The sequence below is a fragment of the Uranotaenia lowii genome, chromosome 2, assembly GCF_029784155.1.
Source record: "Uranotaenia lowii strain MFRU-FL chromosome 2, ASM2978415v1, whole genome shotgun sequence".
Taxonomy (NCBI): Eukaryota; Metazoa; Arthropoda; class Insecta; order Diptera; family Culicidae; genus Uranotaenia; species Uranotaenia lowii.
Window position 1 is genome coordinate 14,587,319 of NC_073692.1, and position 20,617 is coordinate 14,607,935.

Here is a 20,617-nt window from a genome sequence, read left to right on the forward strand (position 1 = left end):
ATTTTTGTCATTTTTGTCATTTTTGTCATTTTTGTCATTTTTGTCATTTTTGTCATTTTTGTCATTTTTGTCATTTTTGTCATTTTTGTCATTTTTGCCATTTTTGTCATTTTTGTCATTTTTGTCATTTTTGTCATTTTTGTCATTTTTGTCATTTTTGTCATTATTGTCATTTTTGTCATGTTTGTTATTTTTGTCATTTTTGTCATTTTTGTCATTTTTGTCATTTTTGTCATTTTTGTCATTTTTGTCATTTTTGTCATTTTTGTCATTTTTGTCATTTTTGTCATTTTTGTAATTTTTGTAATTTTTGTCATTTTTGTCATTTTTGTCATTTTTGTCATTTTTGTCATTTTTGTCATTTTTGTCATTTTTGTCATTTTTGTCATTTTTGTCATTTTTGTCATTTTTGTCATTTTTGTCATTTTTGTCATTTTTGTCATTTTTGTCATTTTTGTCATTTTTGTCATTTTTGTCATTTTTGTCATTTTTGTCATTTTTGTCATTTTTGTCATTTTTGTCATTTTTGTCATTTTTGTCATTTTTGTCAGTTTTGTCATTTTTGTCATTTTTGTCATTTTTGTCATTTTTGTCTTTTTTTGTCGTTTTTGTCAAAATGACAAAAGAAACTAAAATGACAAAATGTCATTTTTGTTACTCTTGTCATTTCGATAATTTTTCATTTTTGTCATTTTTGCCATTTTTGTGATTTTTCGCAATTTTCGTATATTATGTAGTTTTTGTAATTTTTGTATTTTTTGTAATTTTGGTCAGTTTTATTCGTTTTGAAATTTTTGTCATTTTCGACATTTTGTCATTCTTTTTATTCTTTACTTTTTGTTTTTTTTTTTTTTCATTTTTACCATTTTTGTCATTTTTGTGATTTTCGTCATTTTTGTCATCTATGTCATTTATGTTGCTTGTCAGTTTTGTCATTTTTGTCATTATTGTCCATCTTCTCATTTTTGTCATTTTCCCCATTTTTGTCATTTTTTGTCATTTTTGTTATTTTTGTCATTTTTGTCAATTTTGTTATCTTTTTCATTTTTGACATTTTCGTAAATTTTGTAATTTTTGTCATTTTTGTGATTTTTGTCATTATTGCCATTTTTGTGATTTTTGTCATTTTTGTCATTTTTGTGCTTTTGTCATTTTTGTCTTCTTAGTCATTTTGGTTATTTTTGTCTTTTTTGTTATTTTTGTCATTTTTGTTATTTTTGTCATTTTTGTCATTTTTGTCATTTTTGTCATTTTTGTCATTTTTGTCCTTTTTTTTCATATTTGTCAATTTTGTCAATTTTGTCAATTTTGTCAATTTTGTCAATTTTGTCAATTTTGTCAATTTTGTCATTTTTGTCATTTTTGTCATTTTTGTCATTTTTGTCATTTTTGTCATTTTTGTCATTTTTGTCATTTTTGTCATTTTTGTCATTTTTGTCATTTTTGTCATTTTTGTCATTTTTGTCATTTTTGTCATTTTTGTCATTTTTTGTCATTTTTGTCATTTTTGTCATTTTTTGTCATTTTTGTCATGTTTGTGCTTATGTCATTTTTGTCATTTTTGTGATTTTTGTTATTTTATCATTTTTGTCATATTTGTCATTTTTTGTCTGTTTTGTCATTTTTGTCTGTTTTGTCATTTTTGTCATTTTTGTCTTTTTTCTCATTTTTGTCATTTGTGTTATTATCGGTATTATTTTTGTCTTTTTGCTATTATTGCCAATTTTGACATTTTTGTCATTTTGGTTATTTTTGTCATTTTTGTCATTTTTGTCATTTTTGTCATTTTTGTCATTTTTGTTATTTTTGTCATTTTTGTCTTTTTTGTCATTTTTGTCTTCTTTGTCATTTTTGAAATTTTTGTTATTTTTGTCATTTTTGTCATTTTTGTCATTTTTGTCATTTTTGTCATTTTTGTCATTTTTGTAATTTTTGTCATTTTTGTCATTTTTGTCATTTTTGTCATTTTTGTCATTTTTGTCATTTTTGTCATTTTTGTCATTTTTGTCATTTTTGTCATTTTTGTCATTTTTGTCATTATTGTCATTTTTGTCATTTTTGTTATTTTTGTCATTTTTGTCATTTTTGTTATTTTTGTCATTTTTGTCATTTTTGTCATTTTTGTCATTTTTGTCATTTTTGTCATTTTTGTCATTTTTGTCATTTTTGTCATTTTTGTCATTTTTGTCATTTTTGTCATTTTTGTCATTTTTGTCATTTTTGTCATTTTTGTCATTTTTGTCATTTTTGTCATTTTTGTCATTTTTGTCATTTTTGTCATTTTTGTCATTTTTGTCATTTTTGTCATTTTTGTCATTTTTGTCATTTTTGTCATTTTTGTCATTTTTGTCATTTTTGTCATTTTTGTCATTTTTGTCATTTTTGTCATTTTTGTCATTTTTGTCATTTTTGTCATTTTTGTCATTTTTGTCATTTTTGTCATTTTTGTCATTTTTGTCATTTTTGTCATTTTTGTCATTTTTGTCATTTTTGTCATTTTTGTCATTTTTGTCATTTTTGTCATTTTTGTCATTTTTGTCATTTTTGTCATTTTTGTCATTTTTGTCATTTTTGTCATTTTTGTCATTTTTGTCATTTTTGTCATTTTTGTCATTTTTGTCATTTTTGTCATTTTTGTCATTTTTGTCATTTTTGTCATTTTTGTCATTTTTGTCATTTTTGTCATTTTTGTCATTTTTGTAATTTTTGTCATTTTTGTCATTTTTGTCATTTTTGTCATTTTTGTCATTTTTGTCATTTTTGTCATTTTTGTCATTTTTGTCATTTTTGTCATTTTTGTCATTTTTGTCATTTTTGTCATTTTTGTCATTTTTGTCATTTTTGTCATTTTTGCCATTTTTGTCATTTTTGTCATTTTTGTCATTTTTGTCATTTTTGTCATTTTTGTCATTATTGTCATTTTTGTCATTTTTGTTATTTTTGTCATTTTTGTCATTTTTGTCATTTTTGTCATTTTTGTCATTTTTGTCATTTTTGTCATTTTTGTCATTTTTGTCATTTTTGTCATTTTTGTAATTTTTGTAATTTTTGTCATTTTTGTCATTTTTGTCATTTTTGTCATTTTTGTCATTTTTGTCATTTTTGTCATTTTTGTCATTTTTGTCATTTTTGTCATTTTTGTCATTTTTGTCATTTTTGTCATTTTTGTCATTTTTGTCATTTTTGTCATTTTTGTCATTTTTGTCATTTTTGTCATTTTTGTCATTTTTGTCATTTTTGTCATTTTTGTCATTTTTGTCATTTTTGTCATTTTTGTCATTTTTGTCATTTTTGTCATTTTTGTCATTTTTGTCATTTTTGTCATTTTTGTCATTTTTGTCATTTTTGTCATTTTTGTCATTTTTGTCATTTTTGTAATTTTTGTCATTTTTGTCATTTTTGTCATTTTTGTCATTTTTGTCATTTTTGTCATTTTTGTCATTTTTGTCATTTTTGTCATTTTTGTCATTTTTGTCATTTTTGTCATTTTTGTCATTTTTGTCATTTTTGTCATTTTTGTCATTTTTGTCATTTTTGTCATTTTTGTCATTTTTGTCATTTTTGTCATTTTTGTCATTTTTGTCATTTTTGTCATTTTTGTCATTTTTGTCATTTTTGTCATTTTTGTCATTTTTGTCATTTTTGTCATTTTTGTCATTTTTGTCATTTTTGTCATTTTTGTCATTTTTGTCATTTTTGTCATTTTTGTCATTTTTGTCATTTTTGTCATTTTTGTCATTTTTGTCATTTTTGTCATTTTTGTCAGTTTTGTCATTTTTGTCATTTTTGTCATTTTTGTCATTTTTGTCTTTTTTTGTCGTTTTTGTCAAAATGACAAAAGAAACTAAAATGACAAAATGTCATTTTTGTTACTATTGTCATTTCGATAATTTTTCATTTTTGTCATTTTTGCCATTTTTGTGATTTTTCGCAATTTTCGTATATTATGTAGTTTTTGTAATTTTTGTATTTTTTGTAATTTTGGTCAGTTTTATTCGTTTTGAAATTTTTGTCATTTTCGACATTTTGTCATTCTTTTTATTCTTTACTTTTTGTTTTTTTTTTTTCATTTTTACCATTTTTGTCATTTTTGTGATTTTCGTCATTTTTGTCATCTATGTCATTTATGTTGCTTGTCAGTTTTGTCATTTTTGTCATTATTGTCCATCTTCTCATTTTTGTCATTTTCCCCATTTTTGTCATTTTTTGTCATTTTTGTTATTTTTGTCATTTTTGTCAATTTTGTTATCTTTTTCATTTTTGACATTTTCGTAAATTTTGTAATTTTTGTCATTTTTGTGATTTTTGTCATTATTGCCATTTTTGTGATTTTTGTCATTTTTGTCATTTTTGTGCTTTTGTCATTTTTGTCTTCTTAGTCATTTTGGTTATTTTTGTCTTTTTTGTTATTTTTGTCATTTTTGTTATTTTTGTCATTTTTGTCATTTTTGTCATTTTTGTCATTTTTGTCCTTTTTTTTCATATTTGTCAATTTTGTCAATTTTGTCAATTTTGTCAATTTTGTCAATTTTGTCAATTTTGTCAATTTTGTCATTTTTGTCATTTTTGTCATTTTTGTCATTTTTGTCATTTTTGTCATTTTTGTCATTTTTGTCATTTTTGTCATTTTTGTCATTTTTGTCATTTTTGTCATTTTTGTCATTTTTGTCATTTTTGTCATTTTTGTCATTTTTGTCATTTTTGTCATTTTTTGTCATTTTTGTCATTTTTGTCATTTTTTGTCATTTTTGTCATGTTTGTGCTTATGTCATTTTTGTCATTTTTGTGATTTTTGTTATTTTATCATTTTTGTCATATTTGTCATTTTTTGTCTGTTTTGTCATTTTTGTCTGTTTTGTCATTTTTGTCATTTTTGTCTTTTTTCTCATTTTTGTCATTTGTGTTATTATCGGTATTATTTTTGTCTTTTTGCTATTATTGCCAATTTTGACATTTTTGTCATTTTGGTTATTTTTGTCATTTTTGTCATTTTTGTCATTTTTGTCATTTTTGTCATTTTTGTTATTTTTGTCATTTTTGTCTTTTTTGTCATTTTTGTCTTCTTTGTCATTTTTGAAATTTTTGTTATTTTTGTCATTTTTGTCATTTTTGTCATTTTTGTCATTTTTATCATTTTTGTCATTTTTGTCATTTTTGTCATTTTTATCATTTTTATCATTTTTGTCATTTTTGTCATTTTTGTCATTTTTGTCATTTTTGTCATTTTTGTCATTTTTGTCATTATTTGTCATTTTTTTCATTTTTGTAATTTTTGTCATTTTTGTCATTTTTGTCTTTTTGTCGTTTTTGTCAAAATGACAAAAGAAACTAAAAAGACAAAATGTCATTTTTGTTACTTTTGTCATTTCGATAATTTGTCATTTTTGCCATTTTTGTGATTTTTCGCAATTTTTGTATATTATGTAGTTTTTGTAATTTTTGTATTTTTTGTAATTTTGGTCAGTTTTATCCGTTTTGAAATTTTTGTCATTTTGTCATTCTTGTTATTCTTTTACTTTTTGTTTTTTTTTCATTTTTACCATTTTTGTCATTTATGTCATTTTTGTGATTTTCGTCATTTTTGTCATCTTTGTCATTTTTGTTGCATGTCATTTTTGTCATTTTTGTCATTTTTGTCATTTTTGTCATTTTTGTCATTTTTGTCATTTTTGTCATTTGTGTCATTTTTGTCATTTTTGTCATTTTTGTCATTTTTGTCATTTTTGTCATTTTTGTCATTTTTGTCATTTTTGTCATTTTTGTCATTTTTGTCATTTTTGTCATTTTTGTCATTTTTGTCATTTTTGTCATTTTTGTCATTTTTGTCATTTTTGTCATTTTTGTCATTTTTGTCATTTTTGTCATTTTTGTCATTTTTGTCATTTTTGTCATTTTTGTCATTTTTGTCATTTTTGTCATTTTTGTCATTTTTGTCATTTTTGTCATTTTTGTCATTTTTGTCATTTTTGTCATTTTTGTCATTTTTGTCATTTTTGTCATTTTTGTCATTTTTGTCATTTTTGTCATTTTTGTCATTTTTGTCATTTTTGTCATTTTTGTCATTTTTGTCATTTTTGTCATTTTTGTCATTTTTGTCATTTTTGTCATTTTTGTCATTTTTGTCATTTTTGTCATTTTTGTCATTTTTGTCATTTTTGTCATTTTTGTCATTTTTGTCATGTTTGTGCTTATGTCATTTTTGTGATTTTTGTTATTTTTATCATTTTTGTCATATTTGTCATTTTTTGTCATATTTGTCATTTTTTGTCTGTTTTGTCATTTTTGTCTGTTTTGTCATTTTTGTCTTTTTTCTCATTTTTGTCATTTGTGTTATTATCGGTATTATTTTTGTCTTTTTGCTATTATTGCCAATTTTGACATTTTAGTCATTTTTGTTATTTTGGTTATTTTTGTCATTTTTGTCATTTTGCTTATTGTTGTGATGTTTTTCATTTTTGTCATTTTTTTCACTTTTGCTATTTTCGTCATTTTTGACGTGTTTCTCCTTTTTGTCATTTTTGTAATCTTTATGATTTTTGTTATTTCTGTCATTTTGGTCATTTTGATCATGTTCGTCACTTTTGTCATTCTTATCATTTCTGCCATTTTGATCATTTTTGTCATTTATGTCATTTCTTTTCAGTATTGTCATTTTGGTCATTTTCGTAATTTTTTTCATTTTTGTTATTTTTGCTGGTTTTGTCATTTTTGTTAATGTATTTTGTACATTTTGTCATTCTTGTCATTTTTATCGTTTTTGTCAATTTTGTCATTTTAATAATTATAGTAATTTTATTTTGTTTGTCGTTTTTGTATTTTTTGTTGTTTTTGTCATTGTTGTCTCTATTGTTATTTTTGACGTTTTTCTCATTTTTGTTATTTTTGTAATTTTTATGATTTGGTCGTTTTTGTAATTTTATTATTTTTGTCATTTGTGATAAAATTTTCACTTAAATTTAATTATTTTGGAATTTTTAAGCGTAATATCACCAAATCTAGAGTTGATAGACAAAAATCCGACAAAATATTCGAATACAGGACGTCAAAATCCTCAAAAAAAAGATAATCAAACACTGTTGAGTTGTGTAACGCATTTTTTTTTTTAATTTCATTCATGCATATTGATATGAAGCTTAGCTTAGCTTAGCTTAGCTTGATTGACTACTCACATCCACCTGTATTATTGAACTCGAAATGCTGCCTTTGTATTCTAAGGACTTTCAAATAAAAAAGAGATTTTTACTACTTTTACATACATTTGATGAACCAATTTCTAGTCTCTGAAATTACGCTTTTTCGACTCCATTTACTTATAAAACCTTAAGGAGTTTAGTATATAGCTTGAAATGCTATTTAAGGTTGGATTAAGACATAAGCTACTACTTTAACCACGCTGAACAAATTTATTCTTAATGTTTTGACGAATTGCTGCATAAGTAAATTATTGTTCATTCCTCCTGGCGAGGCACTCTGATGTCATAACCGGACCAAGGCAAGCTAAGAGAGACAAATGATGACACTGCCGGTAGTTGGATTGGATCCTCTTCCAATCCAACATGTCAAAAATCTGCACATTTTCTGCAGCAGCTATGTAGGGCTAATGATTCTAAATAATTGCAATTTTACAGTGAATTGCTCGGCTAACCCGAATGGGTCAAACGGATGAGTGAGGTGGACAAACTCCGAACAGCTGCCTCAAAAGCCGCGAAACGCCGCAGACTCTGACGGGTGACGACGATGCAATATGGTGGGGATTCAACAGCAGCAGCAGAAGTGACTTATGCGTAAACACACATCCATCTAACTATTTATCTATCTATCTGTTGGCCCGGTTAATGCTTAGCTGTATAGTAGCAGAAGACTAGACGCGATTTAAAATGTCAAAAGTGACAAAGTAAAGTACCCTGCCTGGTAGCGCGGAATGCAATCGGTGAAATATCTCTCACATTGGACATTGGAGCATTTTGTGAAAAGATTTTCTTGGGGAATTCCCACACCTTGGTCGGGGTGACGTTTGCAAGGCCCATTGTTTGCCAATTTCACCAAATTGCTAGGATGTGATAAGTCAAAAAAAAATCAACCCTGATAAGACTGCCTGTGTTCTTGGCTTTGCCTTTTGGGAAGCCATTGTGATTCTTTTTTTCGTTTCGGGTTTCTCGTGGCACAACTTAATCGAACTGTCGGAGGAATTAGTCTCGAGAAATTTATTTACTCCATATGGTCACAGAGCTGGCCCGCAAGTTCCGCAAACGTTCGCTGGTTATCTTTATTGTTTCCTATCTAAGGTGTGGGTACGATATCAGCAGGATCTTGTCTCTTATCTGGCTGAGAAGGTAGGTGGTTGAATGCAACTGATTTGATGACGCCCGTTAACCTGAGGCAGATCACTGTAATACTCGACTCGTAAATAAATTGTGGAATAAAACTTTATTCTACGGTAGTGCTTTCATTGGTATATACTTTGTTCTATCACGTACACTAGGGTGTAATGGATGTATCAAAATCCGATTGTGTACATTTTTTTTATCGGCCTAAAAACCTGACCTGTGTAAAACTTCAGTTCAATTGGACTTGGGTGCTTTAACCGCTTTCTTCCCAGAGTAGCACAGGTGATCCACAACTTTACACAGCTTGCATTTAAACTGGGCTCTTTGGATCAACACAATTTCTCATCAAATGTGCAGGTATGAGTGAAGAATCATCGGCAATAACCGCTTCTGGAGGCATTCCTTGATATAGTTCTGGGTGTTCATTGTTTCCGATGTGACGTAAATACGGACTAGAAATTTTGCCCCATTAGAAGATTGCCTGCCACACCATCAACTTCTTGCCAAATTTTTCGGTGAAAATAGCCTTCTCCGTTTCGGAGATATCCTTGTCCTTGCGTACAGTGAAGTATTGTGGCCCAGGAAGGGTTTTATAGTCCAATTTCACATACGTTTCATCGTTTTCATGATAACGCACCCAGAACTTTTGCAAAATATTGAATCATAGCTTGATTTGGGTTCCTTTTAGTTTTTTTCTGCTTCCAGTACGTCTAGAGTCCAAGTAGCTCTTTAGCACGCATCACGGTGGACGTCGAGGTCCCGACTTTTCTTGCCACATCCTGAACGGAGGCCGATGGTTTCTGTTTGTAGGCATCCCTGACCTTTTTGTCGATAGCAGGACTTACAGGACCAAATTTTCGACCACTCCCCGGTTCATCTCCAAAATTACAATGTTCACTATATTTTTTAATAGCTGTCCGTACCGCTCCGACGCTCACATTCTCTTATTTGGCCAATTTTCTCAATGAGATTCCACTAACAGTACACCACTTGTGCATGAAATATAATCACAAACTAAATTTTTTTTTTTATCACGTCGTACAGAAATGTGTAAAAGGTCGAAAAAAAAATTCGATTCAAAATGACCGTTAATATTATACTTACTTACTTAATGATCCCGCGCCGATCCTCCGGTGCATAGGGCCGTGGTAAAAGACCTCCACTGTTGACGATCCGGAGCCAGCGTCTTCACCTGGTCCCAGTCTCAGTCCCAGTCTCGTCGACAGTTCGAATTTCAGCGGCTAGGCTTCGCCGCCACGAGTTTCTGGGTCTGCCTCTTCTTCGATGACCTTCTGGATTCCAATCTAGCGCCTCTCTGCAAATCTCGTTTTCATCTTTCCGCAGCGTGTGCCCAATCCATCTCCACTTACGTTCCCGAATCTCGATTTCTAGCGCCCTTTGATGACACCGGCGATGTAGTTCCTCATTTGAGATCCAGTTGCCAGGCCACCAAGCGCGGATGATGTTCCGCAGGCAGCGATTTACAAATACTTGCAGTTTTCGCGTCGTTACCGCATATGTGCACCAAGTTTCGCACCCGTACAGCAATACGGATTTGACGTTTGAGTTGAAGATTCGGATTTTTGTTCGTAGAGAGATCTGGCGTGACCGCCAGATGTTTCGGAGACTCGCAAACGCAAATCGGGCCTTTCTGATCCGGGTTTCGATGTCTTTCCTGGTACCACCATCAGGCGTTATCTGGCTACCAAGATACTGAAAGCATTCCACTTTCTCAACTTGTTGCCCAGCTACCATGAAACTGGAGGGATTTCCTGTGTTAATCTCCATCGACTTGGTCTTTCCGACATTGACTTTGAGACCTGCTGCCTTGGAACTTTCGGTGAGGTCGTCGAGTTTGCTCTGCATATCCGGTTGTGTTTGGGCGAGCAAAACAATATCGTCAGCCAAGTCAAGGTCGTTCAGTTGCTCCATTGTTGAAGGATTCCACGGCAATCCTCGGTTCGGTGCACAGTCGATCGATCCAGTCAGAATCTCATCCATTACGATGAGAAAAAGTAGCGGTGATAAGATACATCCTTGTCTCACTCCAGCAGTTACCGGGATTGGTTCGGACAAGACATCATCGTGCAAGACCTTGCACGAAAATGCCTCGTATTGTGCTTCGATGAGATGTTTGTTTGCTTATAAATTCTGGAACAGTCTATATTTTGGATTTTTATTTGGCAAATGCATGGTTTTTTAAGAAAATGACATTTAGAATTTTCACTACTAACTGAACAAAGGCCTACTTCGAACTACATTTTATTTGAGGAATTGAACAGCAAGCTGTCAATCTTCCCAATGCTTCGAACTACAATTTTCTCTGTTCATTTTGAATAAAAAACGGAATACACATGTTTTCTTGAAGTATGTAATGTTTCCTTGAATCTGTTTACTTTTTATCACTATTTAGTGGGCATTATTCACGTCATTTTCAGAAGTTACGAATCATAAGTGAAATCGTAATATTTTGCATTATTGTTCAAATGGCGTCCATTTTCCATCAAGTGCCTACAATGTTGCTTTTGATACTTATGAATCGACTTTGATTGACGGTTGTCAGAAATCATCTTCATGTTGCTCCTCGAGGTACCAACATATGTAGGTAGGCATGTGATTCGATTGATCTTACATAAAACCGCACATGCGGCTACATACGTACATGCATTCATCAATTCTCGATCATTACGAGAACGAACGAAACCAGTACAGCCACTTTTTTATGTAAATCATCAACAAGGGGGGCGCGCGGGCACTTCTCAAAAGTAAAGTTCCATCAATAATAAGGTGCACACTCTGGCCAGGTTTGTATAGCAGAAGCCGTAGGTTCCAATGGCCGCCCCTCGCAATTATTATTGTTGTTATTATAATTAACGGCGTGCAGCGACGATGCTCCTCAGTACAATTAAATCGGCCCAAAACAACAGCGGCGCGTTCAGGGCAACAAAAAAAGTGTGCCATCATAACGCATCATGCAACAACCACCCTCTCCCTTAATTTTATTTTGCTTCTTTCTTTCTTTCTGTCCGTCTTTCTCTCTGTGTCTACTAACTGATCAACCAGCCGACCCAAAACATATTTTTCATTTCTACCCCGACCGTCTCAAAACACCCCATTGGATAAGAGTCCACCGACGACGACGACGAAGACAAAACATAACGCGCATCCATCCATCCACGAGCGAGCGATCGCCATCAAAAATCTGGTGGAGAGAGCCTAGGTGGTACCTGGCTGGACCCAAAGAGATGGTATAATCAACCGACTTTGGAAGGAGGTTGTAGAGCAATCCACCAACCAACAAACAATCCGGCTCAGAAGTTTCGCAATTCGCTCTTAAATTAGTCGCTACTTACCTAGTTTTCTTTTTGTAGGCCTATACACCAGACCAGGTGCCAGCAAAAGTCGAGTTGCCGCCTCGTATATTTCTGGTATTGCAGCATGGTCCCTCTTTCGCGAAGAAATTGGCTGCCTCTCTTGAACACATAAAAAATCTGAAAGCAAATTTGAAAACCAAAATCAAAATTAAGGACAAAAAATCGCAAAACCTTGTAATGTCGTTACAATTTACCAATGAATGATAACTATGGAAATTCTGAAGCTCTTTTTATAAACAATTAAGTGCCTACTTCGACGGATGATTGGATAAAACTGCAATAAAGGCTTCTCATGAAGGTTGAATCATTTGTAAAATTCTACTTTGGAGTGCTTCAAAGGTTAAAATTGTACAGGCCAGGGCTCAAAGGGCTCTATTTGACTGTAAAATTGTTAAAGAATGGTTTTACCAGCGAAGTTAGATTCATTCTGATCAAAGTACAAGCTTCACAATATTCTGATACAAAGTACAAGCTTTACAATCTTTATGTTCCATGAATTCCAAAACTCCAAACGGAGTTCTCAAATGTCAGCACCGAAAAAACTTCTAAGAATAGGCCGTTGGGTTCCTAAATTTCGGTGTTGGATGATCAAGAAACGACCGAAGAAAACCGAAACGGAGAAAAATTTGCTCTCTTCCTGTAGATTTTCTCCGCTCAAGGCAAAAACTCTTACTCCCTTCCTCCCACTCTAAGCTGAGACATGTGAATGCAGAGACTCCCACCAAGAAGCAGAAGCAGAAGCATGAAAAACAACCAATTTCCATCCGAACTCTTTCCCTTCGATGCTCTTCTATGCTGCACTGAAGCCAGCCAGCCAGCCAGATGTGGTTTGATGATTCTGGTAGCGATGTAGGAGCTACCTACTCTTTTCTCTTTCTCTGCGCTCTTTTGCAACATACCGACTGTCTTCCATGACAATTCAGGTTCGTTCGTAGCATTCTACAAGTGGCAGCAATAGGGTGTGCAAGTAGGTTTATGTACATAAAAATGAAAAATTTGTGTAATATCACAACAAAGCCGGTTTATCATCAATATTCTAAAATTCCACCAAAAATGGAAACATAACAAAACTGACAACATTCACAAAATTTACAAAAATTATACAATGGATACAAATTTAAAAAAAAACACAAATATGGCAGGGTTGGCCTAGAGGTATGGTTTTTGAAAACTTCATAACCTAATAATTTCCGCTATTAAAAGACAAATATAACTAAGACAAATAGCATAAATGTGTTTTTACATATTTCGATAAAATACAACAACAATAACCAAACAAACAAGTTGCATAAAGTATTCAAAAATCAACAAAAAAATAAAATTCAAAAACAAATAAAATAAACACAGGTCTAAAAATGAGAAAAAAAAATACTTAAAAATGCCGCAAGGTAACAAAATAACAAACATTGTAGACAATACAACAAAAGTGTTAATTGTATCATGAACATGATAAAAAATAATGACAATAAGAATGGATTTGTTTAGTAAAAAGCACAAAAAAATGGAAAAAAAGTTCGATTTTGAGCTTGAGCTTGAGCTTGCTATCATCTACGGTCCACCTTCGGCCCCTCCTGGCCAATGGTATAATAGTTGCATTCCGTGATTGGTTCGAGATCATCAACATTGCACAATGAACCAAATGAAAGATTGCTGGGAACAAGCAAAACAATCTCACTGTGCAGTTTTGAGAATCTTAATCTTTAGCATGGACCAAGAACGACGCCGGCCAAGTCCGTGTAGTCGAAGGGAGAAGGGAAGTGCAGCATATGTGATGATTAGTTTTACGGAGAGTTTGCTGTACGCCATCCCTCCACAAATCTCACGCTGAATGTTTGGGGGTAAGGGCTATGTGGCATGAAAATCATTTTGGTAAATGATGTGGCCACTTGAAGCCTATACTCCTGATCTCCAATTGTCTTAGTTTCTTATGAAAACTCCTGGTTAGGAAGTATCTGATTGTAAACTGAATGGTTCAACGGACAGTGAAACCTGCCAACTCAAATCCCTATTCTGATAAAAAAAAGCCTAACCCAGAATTTATTTCTCTTTAAGCTGAAAAACATCTTCAAATGTCTCTAATCGGTAATGAAAATCTTTTTTTTTTTATTTTTATCAATGCCACATTGCAAATTAATTATGTTTTGGTAAAAAGGTAGTTTTAAAAAAATCTCAGTTATTTCTACAGATATCTAAATTCTATCGTAGCTTTTGGTCACAATCAATTACAATCATAAAATTACTCATTTTTTACCCTTTTTTATTAACAGCGTAGAAATGAAAAATATTTCAAAAAGAAGCTTAGAAAATAGGCTTTCTAACGATGTATTGGAAATTGATGTCGCATTTCTCATATAGGAGAAAATTTGATTTAAATATTATTGGATCTGGAGTATCTTTATCAAAATTTTCTAAGTCTGATGTCTGTGAAACGATAAGTGCTTATAAAAATGATCTGAAAAATTGAAGATATTTTAGTTAGTACATTTTGGCGATGTCAGCCGTAAAGACGTAACGATGTTTGCGGAACCTTAGCATAATGCTAAATAAATCGTTTTGAACCACTGGGCCGACGATCAGGACGTTGTTCAGGGAAAGACCATACGGGGATGATTTGGCGCTTCCATCGAACACCACTCTGCACTTTGTGGTGGTGCTGCTGGGGCGAAGTACAGCGTGATGTGGAAGATAATATTTCCCACGCTGGGGCGGGTCGTCGGCTTCGTTGATGGTTTGGCAGTGACCAAGTAGTTGATATTCACGAATGAATTCAACATACTGGGGCCACAGTTCAGGATTTCGTTGCAAACGATTTTCCAGCATGAAAAACCTTTTCAATGCTAGATTTCGACAGCTGTCCAGCTTGTCGGCATTTGGTTTCAACGGCAATCGGACGGTGTACCTACCGGAAACATCACGAGTGTGGGTGGCAGCAAAATGTTCCTCACATTGCTGCTCTTCGGCTGTCGTTTTCGGAGCGGTTGGAATTTTCGATGGATTCCACCGAGGCTAGTTGGGCATATTGGATGGGCTCATAGTTGGATTTCGACATCAGGGTACCAGTCACAAGCCAACCAAAGTGTGACTCTCGGAGTTCGGGTAAGCAGGGATCCAATGTGAGATGGCCGGTCTTGAGGATGTCAAAGAACAGTGCTGCTCCAATCAGTAAATCGATTTTTTCGGGCTTGAAGAAGTTCGGATGTGCTAATTGGACACCATGGGAGAAATGCCAATCGGTGATGTCGATGTTGATTGATGGGATCGGACCAGTCACCTTCGGAATGACTAGACACTCTAGCTCGATGCGGAAATCACTACAGCGTGATTGGAGGTGAACCTTGATGAGATGGCGGGCGACAGTTCTAATTTCGTTGATGCCACCGATTGGGACTTCGACCTTTCGTTTCTCGAGACGTAGCGTGTTGGCCAACTGATCGGTGATGAAATTTACCTGAGAACCACTGTCTAGGAGAACTCAGCAATTTTGGGGTTGGTTGTCGTTATCCAGGACGTGAACGACAGCGGTGAGCAACAACACTGTTTTGGGAGAAGCAGTGTAATTGCATGGCATGGACGAAACGGTTGGTTGTTGTGCGGCTTGAGCAGGGGCATCGATTTGGGTGGTGGGTGTAGCCATCGGTTTCGGTTGTTGTTGTTGTTGTTGATCTTCGTGGAGCTGAGTGTGGTGTCGCTTACCACACTTCTGGCAGTTCTTGGTTGATGGACAATCCTTCGAGCGATGACCTTTGGTTAGGCAGTTGTAGCACACTCCGGAAGCTCGAACCTTTTCCATTCTTTCGGCACTGGGTAGAATGGACAGCTTATTTATTTTTTTTTTTTTTTTATTTACAACTAGTTTATTAAAGGCCTTTTACTTTTATAAAGTTTTAATGTGCCGAGGGTATTTGTTTCACTGGTTAGTAGGGAAGGGGGCCGTAATAGTCGCGGCGACTCAACAGTTAAAAAAAAATCTTTAAATAATGGAAAAGGAAGGGGTTTATAGGGGTTATTCTCCAATATCAGTTTTCCATTAGGGTCCGGTGGTGGCCTCCTGTAGCTGTGGTTTCGGTAGCTATGGTTTGGTATCGGTTTCCGACCTCCTGGCCAACCTTCTTCAGGAAAGTGTCGAACCCGTTGGATGAGAGGTGGTACTAATAAATAAACAACAAAACAGACATTAAATGAAGAACACACAAGGGAAGAGTTTACGTGGGTAAGCGGACTAAACGACCAAATCAGACAGCTTGAGATATTTGTAAATTGGGAACAAATATCCAAAATCTAAGTTTGCCAGAATGTCTCGAATTGGAACACCAGGTAATCTACCTCGGGCCCTAAGGGTATCCAGTAGCCAAGCCCTCGTTTGACCATACCTTTCCACGTCCATACAACATGATCAATGTCGTGGTAGCCATCCCCACAAACGCAAACATTGGTTGCAGCGAGATTAATACGAAACAAGGGCGCGTCAAGCCGGCAGTGATTTGACATGAGTCGAGAAATCACGCGAATGAAGTCGCGACTCAAGTTAAAATGCTTAAACCATGCCGTCGTCGGAACCTTAGGGATAATCGTATGGAGCCAACGTCCCATTGTGTCATTATCCCAGCTAGACTGCCAAGCGTTAATCGCTAAAGTGCGAGGTATTGAAAAGTATTCATTGTAAGTTATAATCCTCTCAAAGATTTCACCTTGTAACGCGCCCACCTTAGCCAATGAGTCCGCCTTCTCATTGCCTTGTATAAGACAATGAGACGGGATCCAAGCTAAGGTAATCCTATACGAATTTTCGATCAGAGCGCCCAATATCCCTGAAATTTCCAGCAAGAAATGGGAAGAGCGCTTCATCAGTTTCATCGATCGAATCGCCTCAACGGAGCTGAGACTATCCGAGTAGATGAAATAGTGATCTACGGGCAGTGTGCTAATGTGTTCCAAGGTGCAGTAAATAGCGGCTAGCTCAGCAGTGTAAACGGAGCATGGCTCTCGAAGCTTGAACGAAGCTTCAAAACCCTCATTATACACTGCGAAGCCAGTCGCGTTGTCGATTCTAGAACCATCAGTAAAGAACATTTTTATAGGATCAATTTCACGTACTTTTGAAGCAAAGATTGAAGGAATGATGTTGGGTCGGACGTGATCTGGAATTCCACGGATGTCAGCGGTCATGGACTGATCGAATTTTATCAAGGAACTGCTAATCGGGTAAAAGTGACTCGTGTCCGAATTTAATAGAGAAGGATTTATTTTTAATTGACTAAAAGTATGATAATTATTTACATATTTGACTTGCGGATTAATATTCATAAGCCTTTCCAAATTTCCTATCACCAAAGGATTCATAGTTTCACTTCGAATTAGGAAACGTAGCGATAAATCGAAGAACGGATTTTTCAACGGCATCACTCCCGCCAGTACTTCGAGACTCATCGTATGTGTCGACTGCGTACAACCCATGGCAATACGCAAACAACGATACTGTATTCGTTCTAGTTTGATCAACTGAGTTTTCGCGGCGGACTCAAAGCAAAAGCTTCCGTATTCTATGACCGACAGTATCGTTGTTTGGTATAACCTGATGAGGTCCTGCGGGTGAGCACCCCACCAGGTTCCAGTAATCGTTCGAAGGAAATTGATTCTCTTTTGGCATTTTTGAGTCAAGTACCTAATGTGTTTTCCCCAGAGGCATTTAGAGTCGAACCAGACACCCAAATATTTAAAACTAAGAGATTGAGTTAGAGTTCTACCCATCATAAGGAGCTCTATTTGAGGAGGGGAATGCTTCCTTGAAAAAACTACTAACTCGGTTTTACTAGGTGAAAACTCGATACCTAATGGACAGCTTGTTGCATTGGAAATTTCGGTGCTGGCTATCACGAAACGCACATTGGATGGACGGTTTGTCGGACGCTGCGGTTGCTGCGTACGACCGCTGATTGGGGACCTTCGGTTGAGTTTGTTTGTTTGTAGATGGTTTCGGAATCGGGATCGGGCAAATGGATTCGCAGCGTTCCAACACTTGGCACTGACTCTTAAGGAAAGCAATCGTGGATCGGTATTTCGGCAACTCTCCGGACTTGAGTGATTGTTCCCACACCTTTCGCGTCGATGGATCCAAAGCTGACGTTAGCAAGAAAACGACCATCAATTCTGATACTCCGCTCAATTCTTGCTGCAGATATTCGAGACACTCGACATGCTTGGTACACTCGTCGATAAGGTTTCGCAGTTCTTTGTAGGATTCGGATTGCATTTTCCTCAGCGAGAGTATGCCACGGATGTGAGTCTCGACGATGATGCGTTGATTTTCGAATCCTTCTGTGAGGATCCTCCATGCGTGTGCGTAATTCCCATCGTTGATTGTTTTGGCGTCGAGAACGCCAGCGGCTGCTCCGATGAGTGCTTTGTCCAAATGGTACAGCTTTATCGCATCGGAATCTCGCGACTGAGCCATCAAATCCTGAAACATCGCTTTAAATTTGGGCCAATTGGTGTACTCACCATCGAATGTCGGAAATGGCGCTTTCAGTGGCTGTTGGTGCACGATGACTTGCGGATGTGGTGGAGGATGTTGATGATCGATGATTTGGGCTTCGATGCTGGCGGATGTCCAACCGTAAAGCTGCTCGAAGCGGATGTAGTTTTCCTCTTGTGAGGTTAGGTCATCTACGGGTAACAGGGCGACTATTTGGCTGTGAAAACTGGAGAATTCACCATATGCTGCTTCCAGTTTTCGGGTGTACACCTTCAGCTGCGGTAAATCCAGAAGCATTCCCTTCACTGCGTTGTGGATTCGAGCTACCTTTTGATAAACCTGATTTCGTTGGCGTCCAACGAAAACCGTCGCTTTGGAGGTTATGTTCGTTCGGATTCGGAAAACTTAAGAAGTCGTTCGTTTCGTCGGGATCTGTTCTGGCGGAACCTTTCGGGGGCGTTCTGTTGAGCGGCATCTTTCCTTCGGTTCAAATCCGGTTCGAAACAGGACCAATGTTCGGGCGGTGAACAAATTGCGGGTGGACTGTATTAGGTTGGAGTTGGCGTGGGCGTCGGATGATCGGGTCGGAAAATTCTTCAGGCGGATGCGGGTCGGATTGATTTTGATTTCCTTCTAGCGGGAAGGACGGTTCCACTTTGGAATAAATAAACTTGTTATTTAACTCAAAACTTTATTACTAAGAGACAAACGGGATTTAGGTGTGAATCGTATGAAATTTTCTCTTAACTGACCGTTATTTTTCACTTGTGTTGCCAGTATTTTTAACGGTCATTTTTCGTCGACTACTTCCGTGCTGGCAGATTGACAGAAACGGAACAAAATATTTTATCGATTTCCATCTATGCATTCAAAAGTTATTAACAAAACAACGTGTTGCAACTTTTTTTTCGAATATACTCCTTACATCAACAAAAAAGATTCTAACTAAACTTAGGAAAAAATATTGAAAATAGAAGTACTTATCTTAGAAAGGAATCTTTCCAAATCCGGAGAAATATTGTTAACGATCGGTCCGGAGAGCGCAGTACCAGCACCTCCATTTCAGGCACAATCAGTCAATCAACAGGCATTTCGAGAATAAATTAATCGGGAACCAGGAAAGTCAACAGATTTGAAGAACCTGTTATTCTCGATGATATCACAACTCTCACTCACAACTGCACTTTAAGTTTAATAAAATATCAAAACAACTCAAAATTATCAATTTTATGACACGAGAAAAAAGTTTTCGCGTCTTATCTAGTCAACGCCTACTCCCCCTATCGACAGTTATACGTGGTTTCATAGCTTTGTTGGCATGGTCGTCAATATATGCAATTGTTTGTTGAGTTGCGCTTCTTGACGATAACATATGTTTATTTTCAAGAATTTTTTCGAAATTGCAAAAAAATTTGTATGCAGCTCGTTGCGAAACTTAATTTTTTTCAGCACTCAGAAAAAAACACTTTTCGCAACATGTTGCAAAAATAACTATTTGTTTAGTTAATTTAAAAAAATATCCAAAAACATTTAATAATTTTAATTTTAAGTAATAATTTTAAAAAAGCGTGCTTATACAGTCACCCACACCATATCCATCATAATCATTTCCAAAATGCAAAGATTTTGATGAGAAGCATAAAACAGCATAACCAGTCAAGTGTACGAGCAAGTGAAAGAAAAACTCCCAAACCGATCCAAGCCGAGCGCCAACTGTGGGTGATTGCTCTCGAGAACGAACGACACTACTCTTGTACATCGAAGGGGATTGAGTTGGGTGGCTGGGTGGGTGGTAAACATTGGGGAGGTGTCTACATAAGAAAGAAAAAATGCTAAGCCCGAACGAACGAAAAACCGAGGAACGAACGATCGGTCGGGTCGGTGTGGGAACTTTCTTCCATTCTCCGGAAATTTATCGCCATTTTCCTTCTCCGTAGCCTCTTTTTTTCTTTTGGAGCTTAAGGAGCAAGCGAACATCACTCGCTCACCGATCAGAGAATCCCGGAAAAAAAAGTACACGCGATCCGACCGAACTCAACTCAGGCAATCACTGCTCAACACATGTACGATTACTTGGCTAGTATGGATACATGGATGGTGAAAGAGCAGGAACAATAAACGGACAATCGCAGAGAGGCAGACAACGACAAGTCAACAGGAAGAGAAGGTGAGCGAGCAACCCTCCTCCCTCGCCTAGATAGGAGATCGGAGAAAGAGCGCTCGTGAGAGACAGGGAGAATGTTGATATACCGGATCTGTTTTCGTTCGTTCGTTCGTTCGGTTTCGGTATGATGTTGGTGATGATGATGATGATGGTGTAGTGGGAAGAATAATGTATGGGAAAACAGCAAGCAATCAACCAGTAGCTAGCTTAGGGCAAGACAAGAGAGCCAAAACACAACACCGTACACTTCTGGTTGAGTTCGCGTAGAGTCTAGAGGCAC

General features: G+C 35.3%; 1 protein-coding gene across 1 annotated transcript; it reads right to left on the minus strand.

Moving 5' to 3' along the window:
- Positions 1–14,176: 14,176 nt before the first annotated feature.
- Positions 14,177–15,491, minus strand: LOC129741082 (uncharacterized). Its single transcript, XM_055732782.1, has 3 exons — positions 15,235–15,491; positions 14,647–15,159; positions 14,177–14,600 (listed from the first exon to the last, which is right to left on the minus strand). Exons 1-3 carry the CDS (start codon positions 15,489–15,491, stop codon positions 14,177–14,179), a joined length of 1,194 nt encoding a protein of 397 aa, XP_055588757.1.
- Between the last annotated feature and the right edge of the window lie 5,126 nt (positions 15,492–20,617).